This window comes from Drosophila ficusphila, unplaced genomic scaffold (genome assembly GCF_018152265.1).
Source record: "Drosophila ficusphila isolate 14025-0441.05 unplaced genomic scaffold, ASM1815226v1 contig_791, whole genome shotgun sequence".
Taxonomy (NCBI): Eukaryota; Metazoa; Arthropoda; class Insecta; order Diptera; family Drosophilidae; genus Drosophila; species Drosophila ficusphila.
Window position 1 is genome coordinate 17,541,250 of NW_025064737.1, and position 17,129 is coordinate 17,558,378.

Consider the following 17,129-nt stretch of genomic DNA (forward strand, 5'->3'; position numbering starts at 1 on the left):
AAACATCGGCCCTAGCAACTGATAGATATAACCCTCACCCTCGAGCTGTGCAAATATTGTAAAGATTGTGGACACATAAAACAGGCGGCATTATCATCGCAATGATGATGTGATGATATGATATGGAATGGCAAAAGTTTTCTCTTTCTACTTCTCAGTTTCGCCTGTTTCGATTTCGTTTCTGGGACTTACTTCTCCTTTCCTATTTCCTTTTTTTTTTTTTTTGGCAAACTTTTATGAAAACCAGTGGGTTTGTTGTAGAAACAGATTTTTGCGACAAAGCCGGCATTAATCGCAGGACACGTTGGCGCCTGCGTGCCAAACGGAAACGGAAATCAAATGACAAAAAATATACACAAGGCCTTCCTGTCGCCCTTCGATTGAATTTCACCTGCGTGGCTTTAAAAAGGAACAAACTTGTCTAGCAGGACTTACTTCAAAGGACCCCAGACAAGTCCTTCTTTCTTTCTATTTGTCTGCCACATAAGAGCGTTTTATAAGCAGTCCATAAGTGTTGCGTTTTATTCGCGGCGACAAAGAATACCAAAGGGAATGAGTTTAGGAAAATAATTTTCAAAGGCAGAACGACTAGAACACACTTCTTTGAAAAATATATATATTCAATAAATAGGATAAATAAAATTTTAAAAAAAATTCTCAAGTAATTAGTTTATCCTTTTTATGATTTAAATAGCAAATACATTAATTTAGTTATTTTTTTATTATTTTTTTTTATAAAACCTATCAACTTTTAACTGCGTGACTAAAGGAAACACCCATTTTGGTTAGAGTATTTTGAAGTAGAAGCAATCGGTAGAAACTAGAAACCAACAAAAGGCCACCACAAACTTTAGCAATTGCACTCCGCCAACGAAATCGGGCCAAATGATGTGCAATTTCTTTATATCTGGCTGTGAGTTTGGTTACTTAGCGCGAAAGGCGAAAAGGACATTGCCCCAAAAATGTATGCAACGAAAATTGGAGCCAAGTTCATAAATGTGTTTGTCTGCTGCTGGCCATTTTCCGGCGAACTTTACGAAGCTCAGTGACACTCATTAAGTACGAAGTGGGAAACATGGAAAGCCCTCGTGGCTGGTGGTTAATACTTGCTTTTCCTGATTGATTATGTGAGAGGATTTTGGGGCAGGCGAGGCTTAAAGAGTCGCGCAACAAATTAAATAACGATTTCCACCAGCCATCGATTAAAGTTGAATTTCTTTACTTTGACCCAAGGAAGCAGGCAAACAATTTGCAGCAAACTTTATTTACGATCTAGTGTGGCCGCCCCATTAGTTTGTTTCCTTCCTTCCGATTTCCCCGCCTCCTTTTTGGCCATTAACTGGACTTGAATGGCCTGACCCATCCTCCAGACGAGTGATAAATGTGGGCGGAACTTCAGCAAGTGGTCTTTGAGCGACAATCAATGGGATTTGGAGTTGTCATCGTGTGTAACTTGGTCTGAGAAACACCCGACAAAATGCAGTTCAAGTTTTAAGGCAGGATAAAATGTTATGAGTTTATTATCTGCAGTTAGGTCATCGAAGTGACTAAATGCGAATGAAATAAATTCTTTAACCTTAAGAAAGGGTTTTTAAATGAACATATTCAATTTTTAAGTTAAATTCAATCGTGTATCTCCTTTATTATCCAGGGTATTTATAACTCCATCAGTTGCTAGCAGCCTTGTCATTCTAAGATCTACTTTTTGTAGCCTTTTGTTTCACTTTTATCGCCCTCGGCCATTCAGAATGAAACGAAGTGCGGAAAGCGGGCGACCTCATCAGTTTGGTTGGCTTTATGGCTTATTTCTTATGATTATTGCATATTTATTGAGGCCCAGAGACTGGACTCTAGCTTCTGCGCTGTCAAAGTATCGCTTTTTTATGAAGGCCCGGCCCCACATGAGATAATTTCTCAATAAATAATTTGCAAACTGTTTTTTTTGCGATATTTTGTTTGGCTTTGAAACGGAACCAGTTTGATTTGCGCTGCCTTGATTGGCTTGCAGTTTATAAATCGAGAAAGTGGGCAAACAAAGAAGTTCATTAAAATGACAAACTTTGATATTTATATATGCCAGAGGCAGGTTCGAACATATTAACAAGGATTTTATATATTAATTGCAAATTCTTGAAAGTCATAATTTGTAGCCAGAAAATGTGCCAAAATTCGGTGTGCGTTTTAAGCCAAAAAAAAGTATTCCAAGGGAGGGGTTTTTATGGACCTGAGGATCGGAGGGCATTATGTCCCAGGGCCAGACACTTCGCAATGCCAGACTCCGTCGACTGCCATGCCCGAGTGCCACTTGCATTCCGACAGCTTCGTGCTCAAATCGTAAAATTCTAACAAAAAAAACATAAATTTTCGTCTATAGAGATACATATTTGCATGTGGCATGCGGCTATGTGAGTTTTTGTGCATTTTACTGCGACTGCGGCGGTGGTGTTAATTAGTACAACAACTGCAGGCGTGCCGCAATAAAAACGCTCAGTAAATTGCACACTAACCTCACTCAACGAAATGCCGAGTGCACATTGTAAGTGCAGCATAATTAATGGCCAGACTATAACCATTACGATCTAGACAGGTCAGACGAAACGTATACAGTATATATACCATAGATATAGTGTGTTTGCGTTTACGTGATTGACTGATGATTTGCGAACTTTTTTAGGGCCTCGTTTCTCAGGAACATCAGTTATACCGAAAATGCTCGGAAATAAATTACTGAAGGTGACAGAGGATGCCAAAAAATATTACCAGATATAATGTACGATTTCGTGTTGGCATTTTAAAAGCACTGTCGGTCAAATGATAAAATATAAATCCTAATAAAATATGTAAAATTAAGTAATATTTTTCTCTCAGCTCTAATTTTTTTTTAAACCTATTAAAAATAAAAACACGCAAGGCCATCTATTTTTAAATAAAGAATGTATTAAAATATTAAATGATTGCAATTAAATATAATATATTATTATTGCGCAGTAAAGCCAGCAAGTTATTCAAGTATAAATTCTCGGAATCTTTTTTACGATATCAGACATTTTTACGCCGCTCTGATCCATTAGGATGTTATATAAACGCCATTAAATGGACGAATATATTAGGTAATAAATTAAATAATCCAATCGAATAAACGTTTTACGCGTTAGATTGTTGAGTAATGGGTAATGCAGCTGGAAGGGTTTACTATTATGGCTGTAAGTTCGAGCCCCCTTTGGCGAAATAATTGTTTACTAACATTTCGAAAGCAAACTATATGGTGACGAAAAGCGAGGGCGCGGCTGCTTCCGTGTCGCCTCCACTGCTATCAGCATAGGGAAAATACAAAAAAAAAAAACTAGAAAAAATCAGAGAGGGAGAGAGGTGGAAAAAACACACTGAAAAAAGGGGGCGTGTGAATACTACGCAGTTGCCGGCAGGCAGAGTAAGTGGGGCCACACCGACTGAGACTGAGAGTTGCATGCATATAATAGAAATAATAGAAATAAATACCACGAATAGCTCGGCATGGTCTGCTGCGAGCAAGGTTAATGCTTATTTATAAACGAATATTATGTGCCCGCCGATCTTAGAGTGCTGATCGCGTTCTTGTTCGCAGTTCTCAATTCGCAATTCGTAATTCACAATTCGCAGTGGCATTTGCTTTTTGCCAGAATTTGATTATTTCCAGTATTTGCACGTTTCATTTCAACGCCCCTGCCAAATCAAATTCAAAATAATCATAATAAAAACAAGGCAAAACACAAAACTTATATCGCTTCGATTTAACAGTGTCTTGTTATTGTTTTTGAGCATTTCGAATGCACTTTACAACAAACAAAATGCGCCGCAAAAAAACAAAATAAAACACAGGCAGACCAACAATGCGTATACTTAATGCGCGGCTAACAAGCGTGAATAGCTAGAGAAAATATAGGAAATATAATAAGAAAATGGGGCGGAATATGTAGCACAGATCAGGGGGAGGGGGAAGGGGGGTGCACGAGTGCACTGTCAAGTGTCAAATTGATTACGCAAGATGTGCGCTTCTATATCAAAACGTTAATGAATGCCGTTATATTCCCTAGTTTATTGCATATTTATATTGTTTTAAAGGGCTTGCACCGGTCAATTGAGTGACTAAGTGAGTAATGCGCACTTCGCCGCTCGACTTTGGGTTCTTCCATATTCCAGTTTCTGGTGCATTGTTGGCAAGGCCATTGCCTCGATAAGACCCACTGGTAAAGCCAAAAGTTAACAAAGGTGGCCAAGCGGAGTGCTGAACAAACTGCATTCTCACTATAAGCCCTGCATTGTTCAGATATTACACAATAATGCTTGTGCTATCTCTCCGATTACAAGCAATCGTTCTAAATCGGGAACTTTCCGCACAAGAAGGTCGTTAAATTTCCAGTTGATTCTGGCAAAAGATCAACATTATAACACCTTCGCCATCGAATTAAATGTATAAATAATTCTCCACCATAATCTCTGATCTTTTCGCCCCCATGATCTCTGTGCATGCTAGTCGGTGGGTAAAATTCCGCACGCCTTCCCCAATAAAATCAGGAAATGTGAAATGAGCCCATCGTAAATAGTGGGATGCCACCTAAGAAGCCGTCATAAATTACAGAAAATTTCCAAACATAATTGCCAAAGCGCGACGAGTTCTCTGCCCGACTGAAAACCACGAAAATGTTGGGCCAAAAAAATATTTATAACACGCTGCGGTTCGCTGCCAATTAAAAGAGGCAAATATAAAATTAAAAAAAAAAAAGAACAGGGAAAATAAAAATAACATTTTGGGCGCACAAAAATAAATTGATAAAAAGAGCAACAGAAAGAAATACTTGGCAGCGGTTCAATGGCCAAAACGAGCGACGAGGATGAGTTCGATGATGAAGACACGAGCCAGCGAACCACCAACCAAACACCATACACCACCATACACCACATACACCACCAAACATACAACCAGCAACCACCGGAGGAAGAGGAAGAGGAAGCCTTTGCAGTGCAGCCGTCGAGTGGCAAATTTAAAATTCCACAAATGTCATTTGAGTGTTTCGCTCGTTTCGTTCTTTATTATTATGACGACTATTCAAGGAGGAAGCTCTGCCACCAAAGAAAAAAAAACCAAGAAAAAAACCAAGGAACGTGGACAGGGTGAAAGACTGGGGAAAAAGGAAGCAAGTGTCAGGTGGAACGCGGCAACGTGTTGCATAAATTAGCAAATGTCATAAAACTTTATGAAGGAATGCGCCGCACAGAGAACTCTTCCTTTCAATAGAAGAGCAGGAAGCGTTTAAAAATAAGTCAAGTCCATAAGTCCATATTTGTGTAGGAGTTTACTAAGGCAAATATGCAAAGAATATTATGAGGAAAGCAGTTTGGAATGGAAAATAATAATGTATGCATTAATAATAAGCTTGTTAAATCTATTAATTTAATTTTATAGATTTAGGAGGTTTAACGTGTTCAAAGTAAACTATTGAACGTCCCATTTTTGTTTAAAACAACACCTTTAATAAGAAAATTAGTCATTCATGACTTTTAATCCTTCTGAAAACTGCACTGATTGCATTCTTGTTTACGTTTTTTCGCATTCCTAGAAGTTTCTATCTAGGCTCAAATGCCGCTTTCTACGACGCGAGAATAAATTTCTTTATCACAGTGATTGTTATTCCCATTTGTAATCACTAAAAAACCCAAAACGGCAGACCGACTACTTCCGTGATACTTGCAAAAAAGCGGCCATCAACAACAATTATAAACAACACCATTAATATAAATAATGCTTATATTAGTTCACAGCCCTAAGAAAAAATGTACTCAAAACAAAAACAGACTGAAATTCACTGGAAGCGCGCAGTCTGCGCAAAATAAAGTTTCGGGTATCAGGCGAAGAGCCGTCTTCGATTTCTTCGTAGCCAGCGCAGCGCATTCTTTAACTGCCGTTGGACTTTTATCACAGCGAGGTGCTAAAAAGCCAAAGCCAAAGCCAGAGCCAACAAAGAAAATATTGGAGGGCTCTCTTGCATTGAAGTATCAGCGAAAATGATAAGGAAAACAATCACGTGAATGACGCACAGTTTTCGCCAAGAAATATGAGTGTGGATCGAATGATTTATAGGGCGGATAACGAATTCTCAGACGATCATAAGCGGAAGGAGTTCTAGGAAGTGCAATCACTGAAATTCCAACCTATACGATTTACTTTTAATAAGTTTAACTAGGTTATACCTATGAAATTATATATGTATATATATTGTTTGCTAGCCAAAAAGAGCACCAATTTGAGGTGAGAGTCAATGAACTTTGGCGATTATTGATAACTTGCAAAAAAGATCGTATGGAATAAATAAACAAATACTCGAATACTGTCTATGTAAGCAAATGTTATCAGTACGAAAAAAAATGAAAACAAGAAAGCAGAACCTGACTTTAACTTTGATTTCACAATAAATATATTTTTTGTTGACTCGATTGCTTCTATGATTCCCCAAGGGACTTCCTGAAAACCCAAAGGAAGTACCCATTCATAAGAGTACTTAAATAGAGTGGTTACGAGAAGGAAAACAAACAAGGGGAACCGGTATCTGTATCTGTATCTGTATCTGTATCTGTATCTGAATCTGAATGAAAATGAAAATCAAGCATGATTTATGCATGTACTCGTGCATGTGATTGTGCACGCGTCTATTTATTTACGTATGCTGCGATGTAAACAAAACGAAAAACGATCCGAAGATAAAAGCGCATTAATTGCAAAACTGTGTGAACCAAAGAGAAAAAAAAGCATGGAAATCCAGCAAAGACAGTGAGAAATGTGATGCCAGTTAACACACTCACCAAATAAGCTGGAAACAAAAACCAATGCAAATGGCAACAAAAAACAACGCTGGCTGACTGACTATTGCATAATAATAGCGAAAAAAGACCACGAAATATGAAAGCCAAACACACAAGCTCCACTTTATCTCCACTCTCACTCCACTTGACTGACTTGGCCATGAACTTGACCGTTTGCTCGGCGAAATGTGAACGAAATTGTTATTTGAAAGCCAACAAACATTGTGGGTAAAAAGACGAAGCTAAAAGCTCTCAAAAAAATAAACATAAACAACACAAAAACCCAGTGGAGTTTGGAGTTTCGAGAAGAAGATTTTACTAAGTGAGTGAAAGATGTGAAAGTGCACGGAGGACAAGCTTGGAAATTGTTGAAAAGAGAATTTTAGAGTTTTTATAACTTTTAAGAACATCAAAGAATCATTCTCCAATTACGAGGGTACATTTAGCGAAGGTTTATAAATTGTTTCAAAACTTGAATCCTGAAGATTTGCAATTCTGCAACTCATTTATATAGAAAACGCATTCACATTTATTGGTTTACTTACCTTCCATCCGGCACTGCTATTCGAATCGCCCTTGTCCTTGAAGTATGGCACATTCTGGACCATCCACTCGTAAATCTGGCTCAGAGTCAGTCGTTTGTCGGTGGCCGATCCAATGGCATGCGTGATGAGATCCGCATAGGATAGATTTCCCCATGCATTTCGACGCGATGAGTTTTTCTTGGCTGCATTCGCATTCTGTATAGCCTGCTGTGAGTCTGTTTTCGGAAAAATTAAAGAAATATATATGATTTTAATTAGGGGAGGGAAAAAAATAAATCACAGAGAGCAAAAAAATATCCCTATGAGAAGCATAGGGATGTGACTTTTCCCATTTAAAACAAAGTTGCTCGCCAGATGACTTTTCCTCATGATTTTCCCACTAGTTTATATGAAATCCTACCTCCTGGGGCCAACTGCTGATTGCTGGCCTTTGTGCTGTCCAACTCGTCGGTGGGCTCCACGAAGTTCTCGGGCCGCGGACATGGCCATGTGTTGGATCTGGCTCTCGTCTGGGGCTCGAAGCCCACTTCGACGGGCAGGTCCACCCCCACGGCCAGCTGGTCCATCACAAGGCCGTTGTCTGTGTGGGTCAACGTGGGCCAGTCCTGCGCGAAGCTGTCCATCATGGGGTAGAAAAGGTCGTTGTGCAGTTGCAGCTTTGCGGTGCCTCAAGCTCTCCTCGCCAGCGCACAAAAAAATAGAAGTAGTTGGAAGGGTTCGCGATCAAAAGACACCTGAGAACAGAAGGAAAAATATATTTAAAATCAGCATTTTACATTCATTTTCTATATTTTTAATATGAGGTAAAGAATAATCTCATAAAAATCTTAAAACACGGGTTCTAAAAACATAGCGGATGTGTTTGCTTTGCTGATAATGTAAGCCAAAAATTAACCTTGAATTTTAAATGACTTTTTGTGATTATGCCAAGTCATCATCAAACTGTCTCTAAAGCTTTTCGTTCAAAATTACATTTTGATTGTTTTCGTGCCTCGAAATGTGGAAAACGATTTCCAAATGATCTTGCATCGTTCAAATAATTGACAATTCGATTTTGCAGTTGACGATTAGATTAATCACCTTTTTGGAGAGAGCGGATATGATCTTCAGTATTAACTATCTTTTTTTGTCAATTTTTAATCGAGCTTAGAAACTTCCGGTTTAATGTTTAAGTTATTGAACACAAACGTTGGACAAATTATTCAGTTATTCTGTGACGTTTTTATAATCCGATTGCGGTTGATTTACAGTACACGTTTTTATAATTTAAAAGTGTTTTAGTACCAGTTACTACCAGCTCGCACTACAATCAAATCAATAGAAGTTTATAGTTTCTGGAAATTTTATTTGTTTATTTTTCTTCGGAAATAAAAAAAAATTAAAAATCACAAGATTAAACATTTGCAGCGCCCAGAGAAAAATCTCTTAAATGGAAATAAGAGAGCGTTATCAGCGGAGCCAAGGAAAAGAGAGGAAAAACGAGATAATGTAGGTTATGATCTTGTTCAAATGCCTCGCACATTTTCTTTGCATTCCAATGCTCCACATTTTTGTTGTCGTCGCTTGGAAATGGAAATCAATTAGTTTTAATAAAATCTATAAATGCCTTTATGACTAAATTTAGCACACAGATGGAATGAGCAGAGCAATGAAAAAAACGATTTCAATTAGCGCGGCGGCGACGGCAGTTATCAATTCCCTAATAATTGTTGATAGTATAAGTTTGGGTAATCAAACCAGAGTCTTACACAAATCCGGGCTAAGTCTCTCTCATTCTCTCGCCTTCCCTACGAGTTGTTAATCTGTTCAAATATATAGGTCTATTGACTCTGTCTGGAATGGGAGAACTGATAAGTCATTCAGGCGTAACGAGCATCGCACGAACCTTGATACGTTTGTCTGGTGCAATTTTAACCGAAAATTAGGTACACCAAACAAAGAGCAACAAGTTCTACAGAACAGCAATCAATTAGGTAAAAACATTAACTAGCTTTTTTAATTAATCAAAGCAATAAACCATTAGGATTGTCAAATTTTAATTGGTCATTTCAGGAACATATATCAATTTACCTGATAATGGAAATCGTCTGATGCAATTTTAAACTTAAAACAATGAGACATTCAGCATTAAAAACCTTATCAAAACGGTTCGAAATTCAAGTAAAAGTTTATACGAAATTAAAATCCAGTTTCGTTGCTCCAAAAATTCAGCTAAAATATTTCGAAACGTACGCCACAATAAGAGCGCAAAAAGCTCTAAAAAAGAGCTCGTTCTCTTAAAGTTAAAATTGTAAACAAATTGAAAAGTGTGCGTAGCTCGTATCTGAATTAAAATTCATCTCACTCGCACACTCTGAAACCCCAGTTAGTATCTGTGTGTGTGTGAGGATCGTTCGAGGCAATTTTATTCAGCTTTTATACAACTTTTTTTTTTGGTGCGCCAAAGAGAAAGAGAAAGATTGCGAGAATGGGAGAAGGGGAAAGGAAGAGACTTCGACATCAAAGAACTACCTTGAGAACACGGAAGTTCATTCATTCGCTCTACCCAAACATTTGCCTACCTGAAAGCATTCCGATCGTCACCTCATTATTTCTTTCTCGGAAATTTTCGAAAAACCGCTCATATTTTTTGTGCTGGTGGTTTTAATGTATCTAATGTATCTAGATAAGGTCGCGCGACGTCGTTTGTCATTGCATAATATCTTTCTAGCGAAAGGTTTATGGCCGCAAATAATGGCAATGCGAATGCGAAAAAATGCCCCCAGCGCAAAAAAAAAAAACAAACAAAAAAAAACCCAGACAGCAAAATAACTAACCGAAACATTCCAACCTGACCTAAGCCACTAGCAACAACAAAAATCAAAGCAAATTTAATGAGTCTGCCAAAAAGAAACCCAGAAATACACTCGCGAAACAAACTGAAATTAGTAGTAACTTTAAGTCCAGAAGGGATCGACTCTTATATTCGCTGTATCTGTATCTTAAAAGTTTTGAAGAGGCTCTCCAAGCTGCAACAAAGTTCATTGATTCCCTTTTGGGGTCACAATATTAACGCTTTCTCTTCGTTTCCCCTCTTTTTCTCATTTCAAAAGGTTTACTGATTTCAATATGTTTAAATAAATGTACATTTTTTATATAAGCTAAAACATTCTATAAGCTAAGCTAATGCGTTTCAGAACAACGCAATAATATTCTAAAATGTTGTTTCAAATATATTTAATATAGTCCAGCTCTCATCTACTGAGTATCATTAAAGTCCAGAATGTTTTGCTTTCAAAAATAGTGTAAAATTCTAATTGCTGCCCCTTATTGCCGGCTGCCAACTACTTTGAGTAAGCGAGTATTTCTATTTGCATTTTGCACTTAAATATTAATCTATTTCTTACTTTCGAACAAGAGAAATTGCGTCGCAAAGTGGCGAGCGAAACATTAAATAATATGCATTAACATTTGATAATATTCAACCACGTCATTATATGAAAATAACCAGGGGGCAGAAGCAAAACAAAAACACAAAGAACTAGAAATAGGAAAGCATAGAAAATGTAAACAATAACAAGACAATTCGTCTCAAATAAAAAAAAAATATGGATTGAGTATGACATTTACTCGATCTGTGGCCTGATGCGATCTCCTGCGTCACAGCGCTCTATATATACTCACTATATACTAAGTAGGTTGAGCTGGGGGATTTAAAGACAGGTTCTCGACAAACATGTGTATTTTTTATTACATCAGATAAGTGGGTAAGGTAAAATTTGCTTTGCATTTCGGTGACGCATATTTGCGTAGGTGTTTTTCTTTGATCGGGGGGATCAATGGAGCACAACTCGAGCTTGTCAGATTATGTTAATCAGATACTAGCGATAATATCGGATAATATTCTAATGAAAATTCAAACAACGCAAAAGGCTTATTAACGCGGCGAAATTTATAGAGTGATTTGGGGAAGCGTGTTTTGTTGGCGATTTCCTCAAACTGGGCGGCCAGCATAAATCACCTTTAAAGAACCCGGCGTGGGATGTGGAATTTGGCTTTGAATATCATCTGTATATTTTCAAAAATTACACAACGGTTTCAGGAAACTGGGGAGAGCGCGTACACAAAAAATTTTCCCACAGCATTCCTTCCAAGTATTTCAATGTCACGAACGAACAGATCGAAGGCGAAAATTTCACTAGGGTGAAAATCTTCAAGTGGCCCCTTTTTTTCTCGAAGGGGGTGTGGCTATGGGATGCGCAACAAGTTGAGAAATTCTAAAACTAGATGAATAGAATAAACGTGGGGGTCCTCAGAAAGCTGTTGAAATATATATAGCTAGAAATATAGAACCGAAAGCGAAACGAAAGCGAGTGGAAAAAACAAAAAGCCAAATCGAATGGCAAAAACAGATCTTAAAAAATAATCAAAAAAAAAGAAGGGCAAAACAAAGGAAAAGAAAAGTAAAGAAAACTAAATAAAGACGGCAATAAAAAGATATAATAAAAAATTAAAACAGAATCAAAAGAAAAGCGGAGTAAAGAAAGATCAACAGAGCGAACAAAACAAAAATAAACTCACACTTGTTACGTAATGCCTTTCAATAGTTCGCTCTGCTCCGCCCGACTTTTCTCATCTGTTCTACTAAATATATGCGTATGAGTATTATTCCCCACTTTTTTTCGAGGTGGCACAGCAAAAGTTCGGCTATCAGTTGGTGGCACTCAGCGCTGCCGAGGCTAACATGAAGCAGCTGTTCCGGATCGACTTGGCCTCTCAGATTAAATGATAAGCCAGCCAAGAAGTCGCGGATTCAGGGGCGTAGGTAGTATATATTTTGGAGGAGAGACTCCCATTCCTAGTTGGCCTTCACTTAATCAGTAAAAATGAGTGCCTTAATATTCACTTATTCGATTAACATTAAGCACTTTCCAAACTTGTTTAGCATAATCTGCGATTTCCTCCAAACTATTTGAACTTGTAATTCCTAATTATTTTGTTCAACCCATCGTAGAAAGAAACCCTTTCCCTGGGAACTCTGTGCTTATCAGCAGGAGCAAACCCCTGAAGATCGCAAAGCCGGGCAGAAAAGTGTCCGCCAGATGCTCTGTCCGTTGAAGCCTTTAGCGAAAACCATGTGATTTTTTTTTTTTTTCTTGTGTCGAGCATGAGAGACTGGACCGTTGAGTGCCCCTGAATCTCAGGTATATCTCGGCTCCTCGCCGCCCCGGAACCTGCCCCTCACACACATGACCGGGTTCAGCAATGTGGAAGTAAAAGAGATCTACTCCCCAGCACAACCCGTCAAACAGGATTATAAAGCAAAGTAAGTCAATGCGAGAAAAGGCCCGATGCTCGGCCCAAAAAAAAAAAAAAAAAAAAAAAAGAAAAGAAAAAGGCGAAAAAAAAAGACAGAAACCCAAAACAGAGAAAATAAAAAGCAAGACTGACAGCTGGTCGTCGGTGGGGAGATATTCGTACAACTGGTATGGTCTGAACCGATCTGGTCCGGTCTGCCCTGCCTAATGAGCCGACTTCGAGATGAAGATCAAGACGACGACGACGACGGCGACGACATCGATCCCGAAGCCCAGGTTCGGTTCCCCAGGCCCAAGATCTCAGGTCCAAGCCCGTCGAGTACCTCGCGACCCCATAATAATGATCATAATGATCAAAACGATAATCGTTCCGATGACGAGGCCACATCGAACCCACTTGCTGGTCTGGTCTGGTCTCACTCACAATGTGTGTGCTTTGTCACCCTCCAAAAACCGAACGACCTTTGCCTCGAAAGTGAATTGCACTCCAGCAATATCAACTTCGTCATGGGCCAACCTGCTGATAAAGTACTTCAATATGACGGGGGTTTGGCTTCCTTTTCTGCAGGTTGAATCCATAAATAATTATGCATAATCGGTGGATTATTAATTGTTATAGTTAATCATACATAACTTCAAATTTGCAACTGTATTATGCCTAGCCTTTCATACTAATTCTTGTATTTATAGGATCTTTGTTATCATCTTTATTCTGAAAATGTTTAATACATATGATACAAATTGTTTAAGTTCAATTAAAGTAACGTTTAGGAAATATTTAATAGAATAAACACAACATCTTTCACTTTTCTTTCTTCACTTTGCGGAATTTCAGCAATGTCAATCAACCAGTGAACTCTATAATGCTCCATAATTCCTCTTGGACACTTTGTTCGGGAGTTTTTCCCCTGACTGCGTTCTTATCACGCAAACGAAAAGATAAAGGAGCGATAAAGAGCTGAAGCAAAAGCAATGCACATCATATTTATGCATTCCCAGCCAGAGAATTAGTTGCCATGTGAAAATTGTCTGTACTCATGTATCTCTTTCTCATTGTGGCGAGCGGCTTATCGCAACCCTCTCCCTTTCCCCAACCCCCCGTTAGACGGCCCCACCCCCACCGTAACCCCCTGACAATGCCAAACATAAACCTTGGACAACAAATCTTTTTTTGCGACACTTTCAATAAGCGGTGATTTTTACACCTCTTGTGCTTTTTATAAAACTAATTTTTTTAAAAAGATAGATCTTTTTATTTCGAATGTTGTATTTATTTTATTCAAATATACAATTTAATAGTAAATTTTAAATTATGAAAAGCTGATCTGATAAAATACTTTAGCAACGGCTTTGCATAATTTTCCTATTAGTTAGCCTTTAGAAATGCACAAGGAACCGTCAGTCAGTGCATTCTGGTTTTTTCTACGCTGTTAATATTTAATAATTTATTAAGTCAATTATCGCGGAAGCTTATTCAAATAAAAGCTTATTGAAAGTGCAGTTATCTGGCGGCACGTGGGCCTAGGAGAGAAACACGCGCCGCTGGGGCGACAGAGAAGGAGAAGAAAGAGAAAAGAGTGTTCTCTACAGAAAAAGGAGAGGCCCGACCGACCAGGCAATGTGCAATAGTTCAGAATGCAGCGACTGCGAATGCAAATGAGCGCCAAAGCCCTGTACAATGTTTGTAGAATTAATTACAATAATTAAAGAGCAATGGATTCGATTCGATGGAGAAGTCACCCAAGAACGATCTTCGATTGACAGCTGACGCATGGAAAGCTTGGATGCGATCATCTGACTTTGTTATCGATTTGCATTACAAACGTTTTGGGGTCATCGCAAAATAGTAACTTTAATATATTCCTCTATCCTTAATACAAAGAAATTGTTTTATAAAACATTGAAAGCTATAACAGAATTACTTGAGTAGTTCACTACTCAGCATTACTCAGCAAACCCGCTAAAAAACATTTATCAAAGCTTCTCCTTATAAAATGTAGTCCCATTATTAATTACTTCCCCGGTCTCTCCACTCCAATTACAGCTTTTTCGACAAACTTTTGCACACTTTCTTCTTATCACCTGGCACGTTCCACCAATGTGGCCAACAAACACTCGAGATATGATAAAACAAAACCACAACCACACCAACGACAAAGTATATAGGCATATGTATGTGTGTGTTGTATATATTTTGGGCCATCAGCTGCTGTACCTTGGCACATTGTGGATAGATAAAACCCTTATCAGCGTATGGAAAAAGAGCCTTTTTTGACATCTAACCGAATCAAGCCATTTATGAAAATTAAACCTGATCGCATTTCAATGCCAATAGAGATGTCGAAAATTATTTAAAAACATAGAAACAGTGAGCGTATAATGCGCTGGCGATATAGCCGCAAAATCGGCCTTCACTGGTCGAATATGAAAATCGGGGGAGCAAACACAGAAAGAAATAAGCAGCGGACTCTAAAAGCGACACACGCTACGACTTCTGCTATCAGTGTGGCGCTGGGTTTCTATTTTTAGAGCCATTATCAGCAGTGCTCTAATTAAGATCTCCCCAGCCCACTCCGAACAAAGTAACACACCAAAACGGACTAATCAAAGACCGAACGAACCGAAAGATCATCTATTGAACGCACTGGAGCACGAAACGTGACACGGCTTTGACTTTATGGTTCTAACGTTCTGATCTTGAAAGTGAAACGATTGTAAATTACTAGGGCAGTTTGTTTTTGGTTCAAATCATCTTATCAATTTTGATAGTGAGAGCTTTTCAATTATTCTTTCTTAGGAAACAAGTTCCTTTACCTAAAAATTTAAATCATATAACTGTATACCTGGAATTTATATGAATTGTCAATTCACAAAGTATTTTAATGTTTGTATTTTATTAGGTTCAATTGCAAATATCAAGATGGTGATACCAGAACGGTTTTAACACGGAAAAATATTTCTTAAGATCTGTTTTATAGAATAGTTAAATCTTAGATGACAGTTATTCTTTCAACAAGTACACCTATTTGTTATTATTTATTATTTACCCGCCAAAAGTTTGCAATGTAAAATCGCTTGCCAAATCGTTTCTCCTTGTTGACTGCGTTATTTAATTTGTTGATTCTGCCGGTGGAATTTGTTGATCGCCGTTCTCTTGTTGTTGTTGTTGTTGCTAGAAACTGGCACTGTTTTACTTTATTTTCCTTGTTATTTTGCACTTTTTAATGGGCTTGTTTGTTTTATTGGTAGTATATATTTGTGTTGTTGTTTTGAGCAAAACTTGTGCGGATTTCTTGATTTTTAGCGGTTGAATATATATTTTTTAGATTTCTTCTGGCATAATTTCTTGCTCACACGCACACACATAAACTGGGTTTCTTGTTATTGGGCGGTGGATTTTGCTTAAGCTAAAGATTATATGGTAAAAACGTTAAATTAGGATATATATAACAACAATAAAAATAAACAAATAAAAAGAGCGCGAAAGAGCCACGCGATTAAAGAGAGTACTGTCTATGTGTGTGTGTGTGCCGAAGAGAAGAGAGCGAAAGCCGCGCGATCACGTCACGTCATCAATTCATGCCAATTGGACGCACACACAACACTTAATTGGAATTCGTATGAGAATTCAATGAAAACCGAGCGGCGCAGTCGAAAAGTTGTTTAAAGTTCAAATGGGTAAAAAATTTTAATATAAACACGTTTCGGAGCTTACTCCAATTCGATTGGGCTAGTAGTGTGCGTAACGTATTTTTTAATGGTATTTATATGTATATGTATACATATATGTACAACGTGACTGCGAAGATCATCCAAGCATCGCTATATAATACGTTTTGGAGCTTTTCCCTTATTTTATATACCGAATAAAAAACGAACGCGTTCTTTCTACGCTTTAGTTTTGAGTTCCGCACATTCACATGTTATGATTCCGTAAACTTTTCCACATTTCTTTGACAGATTTGCAATTTACGATTCAACGTTTTTAGATCTTTTGTTAAGAAGAGGGTCCGAAAGATCACTGTGTATTTCTGCTGTATGTTTGCTGAAAAGGAAAACGATGAACGACCTCGTGGCTTTTAACCGCAAGCGAAAAAAACACGGACTACTCGTTAACTGCTTTCTAGTTGGATGCGAAACTGACAACTGAAACTGATTTTATATTTTACGAATTACGGACGAGAGTGCGAGGCCGTGTAGAGCACAAGGTAGTCTCTTCGGGTCCATCGGTCCGTTAAAAGCCCATACCTAAGCCCAAAGCATTCGTTTGGCGGCGCAAAAAGGCGGTCTATTCGTTGGTCGGGGGTGCGTGCGTATGTGTGTGTGCGTTCCGAAGCAGCCCCAAAAGAGAGAGTGGGAGAGCTTTGCTCTCGGTATCCACTTGCGTTCCACACGGCTAAAAAAGACCGCCTCAACTTTGCCGCTCACTTCATGGTTTTTTTTCTGAATG

General features: G+C 38.3%; 1 protein-coding gene across 6 annotated transcripts in view; it reads right to left on the reverse strand.

Moving 5' to 3' along the window:
- LOC108092065 (forkhead box protein O) overlaps positions 1 to 16,828 on the reverse strand; it is a 31,219-nt gene extending 14,391 nt beyond the window's left edge. The window contains exons 1-4 of one of the 6 annotated variants that reach the window (XM_043208916.1): positions 16,749 to 16,828; positions 15,727 to 16,086; positions 7,783 to 8,116; positions 7,383 to 7,597 (exon numbers count right to left, since the gene is read on the reverse strand). In XM_043208916.1, coding sequence (XP_043064851.1) covers positions 7,383 to 7,597; positions 7,783 to 8,008 — 441 coding nt within the window. In that variant the 5' untranslated portion in view covers positions 8,009 to 8,116; positions 15,727 to 16,086; positions 16,749 to 16,828. Of the gene's footprint in view, positions 1 to 7,382; positions 7,598 to 7,782; positions 8,117 to 15,726; positions 16,087 to 16,542; positions 16,718 to 16,748 lie in introns of those variants that run through there. The other 5 variants (XM_043208918.1, XM_017191529.2, XM_043208917.1 and 2 more) reach the window with 5 other exon arrangements.
- Positions 16,829 to 17,129: the final 301 nt, after the last annotated feature.